The 9,881-nt window shown below is 39.4% G+C and overlaps 1 protein-coding gene and 1 pseudogene across 2 annotated transcripts; both read right to left on the reverse strand.

Moving 5' to 3' along the window:
- Window positions 1-490: 490 nt before the first annotated feature.
- On the reverse strand, window positions 491-3,339 carry LOC108438321 (annotated as a pseudogene).
- A 3,219-nt stretch (window positions 3,340-6,558) lies between these two features.
- LOC108438328 (E3 SUMO-protein ligase ZBED1-like) lies at window positions 6,559-9,807 on the reverse strand. Of its 2 annotated transcripts, XR_001858683.2 has the most exons (4): window positions 9,530-9,807; window positions 9,108-9,212; window positions 7,358-7,959; window positions 6,559-7,221 (listed from the first exon to the last, which is right to left on the reverse strand). XR_001858683.2 is itself a non-coding variant. In XM_017716055.2 (2 exons), exons 1-2 carry the CDS (start codon window positions 7,793-7,795, stop codon window positions 7,174-7,176), a joined length of 486 nt encoding a protein of 161 aa, XP_017571544.1. In that variant the 5' UTR covers window positions 7,796-8,026; the 3' UTR covers window positions 6,559-7,173. The 2 variants fall into 2 exon arrangements, 1 of the variants encoding a protein (XP_017571544.1); XM_017716055.2 differs by lacking the exons at window positions 9,108-9,212; window positions 9,530-9,807 and having other exon boundaries at window positions 7,358-8,026.
- Window positions 9,808-9,881: the final 74 nt, after the last annotated feature.

Consider the following 9,881-nt stretch of genomic DNA (forward strand, 5'->3'; position numbering starts at 1 on the left):
CAAACACCCATCTCACAAACATACCACAACCTTAGCCAGATATGCCTGTATTTTATTTTAATGATTTTTTAAAGTACAAAAATTACAACTGTGATACGTCTATGTAGCCTGGTGATCTAAAATTACTTTTAGGGTACAGCAGGGGTGTCTAACTCAATTGCACAGGGGGGCAAAATTCAAAACACACTTTAGTTCGCGGGCCGAACCGAATAAACATTTATTGAACACACTAAAACTAAATGTTTTTTGAACATAAATATGAATAAAAATAGACAGGAATGTTAATCTGGAATAAAAAAAATAAACAAACTTTAAATAACAAATTTCTTGCTCTCAATGAAAATATATCCACTCAAAATGATACAAATTAGAAATATGAACACGTTGCAAAACAAAACAAAATCTGATAATATAAATAAATTTTGTGCTTTTCAGCAACAACAAATAACGAATCAAAGCATTCAGTTTTCTTTGCTCGTATGCCATTTTATCAGAGCTGGATGCTTGGCATCTTTTCGTTTATGTTTGGCGTGAGGTCCCGTGTTGTGGAGACTCTCAGGATGGACTGCAGGCGCTCATCAGTGAGACGACTCCTGTGTGCTGTGTTGTTTGTCTTCATCACTGAGAACAGCTTCTTACACAGAGATGTGCCACCAAACATGCACAAGGTTCGAGCCGCATGTATGCGGAGCTGGGGCGCTGCTGCGGGACTGGAGTGAATAAACTCTGTGGGCCCTGCAGGGTCGCACTTTGCCTTTAGAGTCTCATTAGACTGCAGCTCAATCAGCTGCACAGGTGCAGTTTCCACGTCGACGGCAAATGGGTTGCGAAGCAACTCAAAATTCACCAAAGCGCCGCGCTTTGTCAGCAGTATTTATGAATAACTGTGTGCCGACTTGGTTCAGCATTACTTGGCAACAGGGAAAGTGAGGCAAGTTGCTCTGGTGCATTTGTTTCTCCCATAAAAGCAGCTGGACCTGAAATGCCTTCACTGCGTCATACATAAGTTAAGATTAAGTTTGATTTTTCATCCCGCAAAACGGTGGAGTCTTTTCCTTTACTGTCCATGAACTGACAGATTCCGTTGCTGAGCTCAAGAACTCTGTTGAGAACTTTTCCCCGAATTAATCAACGCACCTCTGTATGATAAGGGATGTCGGCAAACTCTGAATCTATCTCCCGCATAAAGGACTGACATTACCGGTGATTTAAACCTTTCCCTCGGATAAAGTTCGCGGTTTGCGTTACAGTGCTCATTACATTGTCCATCTTCAGGACTTTGCCACATAGTGCTTCCTGGTGTATGATGCAGTGATATGCTGTTAACTCACCAGTGCAGTTCTCCTCCTGCATCTTCACTCGCATCACCGCACTAGTCCACTTCTTTCACCGCACATAGTCGCTGCTCCATCAGTTGTAAGGCCAATAAGTTTGTCCCAGGGCAGTTTCATGTCGGTTACACTTTGACATACGTTTTCAAAAATGTCCTCTCCAGTCGTCCCGTGCATCGATTTAATGTCCAATATTTCCTCTGTAACGCGCAAATTGGAGTCCACTCCATGGATGAAGATGGCTAGCTGTGCAGTGTCAGTCATGTCAGGACTTTCATCCACAGCAAGAGAGTCAGCAATGAAGTCTTTGCCTCTTTCACTCAACTGTGTTCTTAAATCAGTGGCCATCTCACAAACTCGATCAGCAGCCGTGTTTCTACTTGGGCTTAAATTTCCCAGAATCTGTTTTTGTCTGGACATACGACGTCACACACCTTGATCACGCAGCTCTTCAGAAATTCTCCCTCGGTGACCGGCCGGGCTGCTTCAGCGACCTCCTTCTCCATGATAAAACTTGCTTTCACAGCAGCTTCACTTTGTGATTTTGCCCGGGTGAAAAACGTCCTGCTGAAATGTCAGCTTCTTTTTGAACTCTTCTACTTTCTTTATCTTTTTCTCTGCATTCAGGTCTTTCAGGTTATCCTGATATTTTGATCACAAAGACGGTGTCTTCACGCATACATTTTAAGACGTTCTTGAGATGTTTTGACATAAGAAAATGTCTCAAGACATCTTATAAACACTGTCAAGACATATTATGTAATTATATTGAAATATATGATAAAATGAGCTATAGTCTTCAGTCACTTCTCTTAATGTATACATCTGTGAGTGCCAGCTATTCAGCACTAGGATCAATATACATTCATAATACATTTTTTTTTCATGGGCCAAAACACTGCAGACTTCAGCTGCCTCATTAAACACACTGGCTTCAGCTCATAATATAATTAGCAAGACCTTCATGAACAGAATTCAGAGTGTTAGACAAAAGTAAATGCTACTATCTCACAAATATACCCTTTGTTTGATTATGCAGCTTCAAAATAAAAAAGCGTACTTTTTTGTTCTGATGAGCTTTTGTATAATGACACTATACTCATACAGTTCTAGCCAAGTAGCCAGCTAGACTCTTCAGTTTGCTCACATTTTCCAGCTGCTTTTGAACTGCTTTGGAACTGCGGGTCTACAGGTCCAGGCTCCAGGTCCACTTGTTTTCCTGCTGGTGTTGAAAGTGGAACAAATTTTCAGAGGTAGAAAAACAAGCTGTGAAAATAATCCAGGACATGTTTGGTGAAGAATCAGTGACCTACACTATGGTGTTACTTACTGGGTGATTTTCTTGGAAAGAAATCCATTGAAAATTATCTTGGAGAACCTGGATCTGACATTAGGAGTCTCACTGAACAGTGTGGTAATAGATAAATCTTCAAGGAGACCAGAGACCAAACCCAGGTCAATGATCTACTGGAGAAGATCGACTCCATGGTGGCAGAGAATGGAGGGAGCTGCTATACTATAAATGACTTCCGGGGCGCTTCGTAATGTGCGACTCATCATAGCGGCTCGTCGTAAGTGTTATTTATTATTCTTTGCGTGTTTTGTATGTCGGGACATATTGACACGGACGTAGCAATGTTTGTGGTGTTTTTCTTATTTTTATGGATGTTTATTGGGCCCTTGTTGTTGCTTTAGTTGGGAAACTGCCCATGGCGTGGGCCAACATCACGGTACTACCATGGAGACAATCATTCTCAACCGCCAGCTTCTCCTGTCTTAACAGGCTTCCACAAATGGCGTGGTGCCAGTTAGCATTCCCGCGGAGCTTGGCAGATTTAAGAAGAATCGTTGGAAAAGAGGGAGAAGAGGTGGAATACGCCGCAGACTTAGACATATGGGCCTCGGTGACCGCCGCAAGCTTCCTGCCCTGCCAGCAGCCCTTCTTTCCAACATGCAGTCTATCCGAAACAAGATGGATGAATCGGAAGCGTGGGTTAAATTCAGACATGAAGGGTAGGAAGCATGTCTTCTGGCCTTTACTGAAACATGGCTTAATGAATTAGACTGGGATGAAGAACTGTTAATATGTGGGTTTAGTAGCCCACTTCGACCGGACCGGTCTCCTGAGATAACTAATAAGGACCATGGAGGAGGTGTGTGCTTCTATGTTAACCAGAGGTACTGTAACACTGTGGTGGTTCGGGAGAGGACGTGTACGCCAGATATTGAACTGCTGACAATTTCAATCCGCCCTCATTACTTGCCTCGCGAATTTCAACAGGTATTTTTCACACTAGTGTATATACACCCTCGAGCAAATGCATCGGTAGCTGCTCAGTTGATTGCCGATGTTATGCACAGGGTGGACTTAATTTGTCCGGATGCTCCCAGGTTTATTCTCAGTGATTTTAACCATTGCAAACTGGACAAAACTCAGGACGTATGATCAATATGTGAGAAATCCATGATTGATCTTTGTTATGATTCTCTGACTGGTGTTTATAAATCCTTGTCGATGCCTGCTTTTGGGGCATCCTATCACAATAGTGTGTATCTGATGCCCATGTATAAACCTTCCTTCAGACGCCTTGAGCGTAAGGTGAGAACAGTAAAGAATTGGTCAGAAGACAGTATTTCCTCTCTCAAAGCATGTTTTGATTGTGCGGACTGGCAGTGTTTCTATGATGCTTGTGATGATATTAATGAACTAGCTGATACGGTCTCATCTTACATTACATTTTGTGTTGACATTACTATTCCAACTAAAAAGGTTGTTATTTATCCAAATAATAAACCTTGGGTAACAAAACAGCTCAAAACGATACTCAATTAAAAGAAAAGGATTTTTTTTATCGGAAATTCTCTGGAGAAAAAGCTTATCTCCAGAGAGGTATGAAATGAAATTAGGAGGGCAAAAATGAAATATAGGGAAAAGATAGAAAGGCAGTATAGCAGGGGTAATTTAAGAGAAGCCTGGCAAGGTGTCAAAAAAATGGCCTTAGTTAACCAAGGAGTAAAGGAGTCACGACAGTATATTAGGATTAATGGAGTGGATGAGTCTGAATTACCAAATGTTTTCAATACATTTTTTTCACTTTTTGAAATGCCTGAGTTTTCTGAGAATGTGTGTAAGCTTAGAGGGTCCCTTGGGTCTCTTGTATCTCTGGATGAGATTGTGATAACTCAGGAATGTGTTACAGATCTGTTTAGGAGGGTGAACATGAACAAAGCTGCTGGTCCTGATGATATTTGTGGGCACATTTTGCGTCATTGTGCCGACCAGCTTAGTGAGGTTTTCACACGACTTTTCCAGTTGTGTATTAAATGTGGTCAGATTCCTACAATTTGGAAAACATCCACGATAATACCTATTCCTAAATTGAAAAACGCTAAGGAATTAAGTGAGTTTAGACCGCACTCACATCCCTGGTTATTAAAAAAAAATAATAATAAAATAAATGATTACATATATATATATATATATATATATATATATATATATATATATATATATATATATATATATGTATATATATATAATTTATTTTATTATTATTTATATATATATATATATATATATATATATATATATATATATATATATATAAATATAACGAGAAATATAAATAAATTGTCTCTTTCATTGGTAACAAATTAGATTTGCAGTTTGCTTACCAAGCTGGTAAGGATGTAGAAGATTCTTGATAGGGTGTATAAGCACCTTCAGAGACCCCACTCTCATGTGAGACTTTTATTTGCTGATTTTTCTTTGGCTTTTAATAAGATGCAGCCTCATACTTTGATTGAGCGTCTGGCTTCTTATTTTAAACTACCTGATCAGCTGCTGGTGTTGCTTTTAGATTTTTTGACCAATAGAATTCAGCAAGTTTGGGTGAATGGCCATATGTCCAGCCCTAAGGTGTCAAATATGGGCGCACCTCAGGGTTGTGTCCTGTCTCCTTTGCTTTTTATTATGTACACAGACCGCTGCAGGAGTTTTAGAGAGGGCAGCTGTCTTGTAAAATTTTCTGATGACACTGTATTATTATCTCTTCTTCAGGGCACATAGTCAGATCATGGTTGTGCTCTTTCTGCTTTTGTTACGTGGTGCGATGAGTACTTTCTTGACCTTAATGTGTCAAAAACTAAGGAATTAATCATTGATTTCAGGCAAAATAAAAAGGAACCAAAAGCTAGTGTCATACATGGAAAAGAGGTACAAATTGTGGACACATAAGTATTTAGGGACAGTATACAGAGCTGGTTGTTTAGAAGGGTCAACAAAGAGCTCATTTATTGCGTAAGCTGAATTCTTTTCATGTTTGTCATACAGTGTTGTGCAGTTTCTACCAGGCTTTTATTAAAAGTGTTTTAACTTTCTTGTTTATTTCTTGGTTTAATGGGCTGTCGGTGAGGGACACGAATAGTCTGACGGGCATTGTAAAAATTTGTTCAAAGATAATTGGAGTCCGACAGAGAGACCTGGTCTCCCTGTTGGAGAAACAAGTGGCTCAGAAAGCAAAAGGAATTATCACTCAGTGTGATCATGTTTTGTCCAGTGAATTTACGGTAATGCCGTCAGGTCGGCGTTATATTATGCCCTTCAGTAGAACAAATCGCTATTCCAAATCTTTTATTCCTTCTGTTATCAAGCTATTAAATGTGGATAATAGTCTTTTTAAATGATTGTTATATATATTTTTGGGTGTGTGTGTGTATATATATGTGTATATATGTATAGTCATGAGTATGGACGAGAAGGCTGCAAATGAATTGCCCTTATTGGGACTAATAAAGTACTGTGAACTGTATAAAAAATGATCATGTACATGTAACCTGGTACACTAGGAAAAACCTTTCAAATCCCCTTTTTTTTCCATACACAACAAAAGAAGAAAATCAGAGGACTTTGTGGGTCAGGTAGCAATATACTAACTTACTGTCTGAATAACAAAATGTATGAGGCCAGTGTGTACAGTAACAGGAGTTTTACTTTTTTTTTTTTTTTTTTAGTAGCACATTGAATAACCTTCTCTTTTTTTCCACTTTAACAATTTATTGCAAAAATACATCAGTCAGTAGGGCTGCACGATTTGGGCAAAATATCTAATTGCGATTTTTACTGTGATTATTTTTAATCCATTAAAGCCTAAACCTGTAGTGTTTCAAATATCTATCAAATATAATTATAAACTTCTACATAAAAAATATTACCAGGGTTGTCAGATTAAATGCAGTTGTCAGTTTTATTTTTAAAACAACACCTTTAAAGAACAACAAAATAAATTACAGAAATTCACATAAAGGTTTAACTGCAACATCAGTAACTGACTAGTCAGCAGTGGACGGTCATGCATCAGTAGAAAAGCTGAAATAAGCAAAATACCACAGCTATATGTTAAACTCTGAGTTTAAGATGCATTTTTACAAAATAAACTTAGCAGTAAATCACATTAAGTGCAAAAGTAGCATCATCAAATGTTTGCATGTACAGACAGAAACCAGTGATCACAGGTTTCTTGCCAAAAAGATGAGCATGTCCACCTTATGTGGCTTAAGGCATGAACGCTGGCAGTTCACAATGTTGCCTCCTGCACTAAAGAGCCTTTCTTAGGGTGAACTTGTTGCTGGTGCACAAAGATATTTGCGGGCCTGCCTGCTCAATCTTGGAAAGTTCACTTGGTGAAGTTTCCACCACCCCAGGGGATTTTCTTCTCCATCAATGGTGTGTGTTAACAAGTAGCTGCTTAGCTCTGTTTCAATGGCATCATTAAGCTGAACAGATGAGTCCGGAGACATGGCAGTACTCTTGAAGTAGCTGTCAAGTGACCTCTTTGGCTTTTCAGGTGAGGCTGTTAAACTCTGTGTCTCTAACACGTGATCTCTTCTCCTGTATCGTTAAAAAATACAACCAAATATTTTAATATTATTTTTGAAAACATGCACAGATTATGATTGATAACTGTAATTGGTAGCATTACTTATGTAGAAGGCATCATCTTTACAAACCCCAACCATCTATTTACCTTCCTTGTTCCTTCTTCCATCTTTGCCTTCATTCTTGCTTTAACAGCAGGGATATTTTCTTTGCCAATATAGTTGGTCTTGAATCGGGGGTCTAAAAATGATGCAATATCAAGCAGTTCTTGTGTGATCGGATCATTGTATTTATCCTGGAGGTAGCCAATGACTCTAGATTTGATTGACTTTGTCAGGTCTGTGTCCACTGGATCCTCTGCCAGGGTTTTTGTCTTTAAAAGATGGAGCACTGGCTTCAGATATGAGATGCTGACATATTCTTCTCCTGATAGTGCATCAGTAAATTCTTGGAGAGGATGCAGTGTCTTGTGAATTGACTCTAGAACCTCTGTGTCTTGCCAGGTGAGCACTAGGTGGCGCGTCCTCCTATCAGCTGACAGCACATGAATTAGGGCCTTACTTTGCTCCAGAATCCTTTCAATCATCTTCTCTTTGGTTCCCCACCTTGTCTGGCACTCCGTAATTAGTGAATGTTCAGGAAGGTTGAATTCTTTCTGAGCTGCTGTCAGAGCCGACTTCTTCTTCCAGCTGGCAGAGAAATGGCCAACCAGCTTCTTACAAACACCAACTGCATCTTTAAGTGCATTATCTGAAAAATAGTAGTTAAGGGGGAAAAATTATTTGAAAAATACTAAAATGTAATCCATAATAAAAGCAAACAAAAAGTGTCATCTGTCTTGATTACTGTTATTCATGTGAATATATATATATATATATATATATATATATAAAATCACATTTATCAAAGTGTCACAGCTTTTATTTATTATTGGACAGAACTAAATGATAAAACACATATTAAGACATTTTTTCAGAGTAAACTAACATTCTTTTTGTCTTCACGGCATAATCAAGATTGCATAGAGATCGTTATTTTAAAGCAATGCGGTCGAACGCCTGTGTAACAGAAGTTTCCTTATCCGTGGTACCAGATAATTGTGCCTGAGGTAGGGATTCATCACTGGACCTTTTTAACATGCACTCATCGTACAGCTGTCCATGATGTTTCTTCAGGTGTTGATAGAGGTTAGTGGTGTTATCTCGTGAGGTTAGCACAGATGCTCGACACGTCTTGCACAGTACCTGTTTTTGGCCAATGTCAGTTTTCCTGAAACCAAAATGCTCCTACACACACGATGTGCCATTTTTTTGGTACCAACTCCTCTACTGGACTTTGGGCCTTGCACGGTTGCTCAGATGAAAGGTTCATCTTTTTTCCTGATGTCCAGCGCAGTGCTGCTTGTTTTTAGCTTTGGATTTCTGCCTTAGGGATGTGCACGACCAGCGGCTTCTGATTGGTCAACAGCAGGCCGTTCACGCGTTTTTTTTTGTTGTTGTTTGTTGATTTTTCCCTGGTCCTACTTGCAGGCTATTGGCTCATTCAAATCGCAGCTCTTGCAATTGGAAAATCGCGTCCATTCAAATCGCGATTTCCATTAAAAAACGATCGTTAATCGTTCAGCCCTATCAGTCAGTTTACATTCACTGACCAACTTCATTCAACCATAAAACTCTGAATGTACACCTTAAAGCTAAACTGATTAGTACTCAATGTCCATTGTGTATTTATAGCCCAGTGGTGCTGTCCTTTAGTTGCACGTGCTGCATAAAAAAAAGTAAATAAATAAAAATAACAGAAAAAAATTCTGAAGGCCTTCAGAAAAATTGTTACCTGCAGGTAAAAAAAAATATGAAGAGAGAAAAAATTGACACAATGCAGATGACGTCCCTTCTTACTTGAATCCTTCTGAACAAGCAATCCTCAGCAGCCCAGCCATCTGCCATCAGCACGCAGCCAACATCATAAGCACAGGAGAGCAGTCCCATAAAACGCACTTTCACCTATTACAAAATGAAAGTATAAGTGAGTCTGAAGGAATGAAATTAAGCATTTGCTGAGGAGCTTAAACGATGCACCTCCACAGCCACGGTGCTACGTTCACAACGAGGCTCACTGTGATCACGTGTTGAAATCAAACACGAGAAAATAAAACTCTCGCTCAACCGACTGCACTTTATTTATTATTTCAGACTGTTAGTTAATTCATTAAGGTTTTAGTTAGTCAGCATTCAAATTCGGCACGTTAACGTTGGCAAAGGTTTTAGATTTATTTAGATTTATAGATACTCAGACTGTAGAATTGTAGGGAGCAACAAACCGGGATGAAAGGCTGACTTCATGGTTAGTTTCCTGCTGTGGTGACTCTGGCGATGTAGAAATCCACGCCTGGTTCAGATATCTTCAGGAAAACGCTGCAGATCTCAGTTCTGAAAATAAAAGTAAAATACTGGCTAAAATTCTAGTTTGGCCGAATCAGAACCGTGAACTGCTGCTTGCGAGGGTGATCCTGGCACTGTATAGTCTCATATGCGATGACTTGCTAAGGTTCCTTTTCGGTTAAAATGCTGCCAACGACTGAGCAACCTTTGAAGGGAGTGACTAGTTAGGGAGCTGCCTCCAGATTGGAACGCGCCAACCGTCTTCCTGTTTTCGTGCCGTACACCTTTGAC

Source organism: Pygocentrus nattereri, chromosome 1 (genome assembly GCF_015220715.1).
Source record: "Pygocentrus nattereri isolate fPygNat1 chromosome 1, fPygNat1.pri, whole genome shotgun sequence".
Classification (NCBI taxonomy): domain Eukaryota; kingdom Metazoa; phylum Chordata; class Actinopteri; order Characiformes; family Serrasalmidae; genus Pygocentrus; species Pygocentrus nattereri.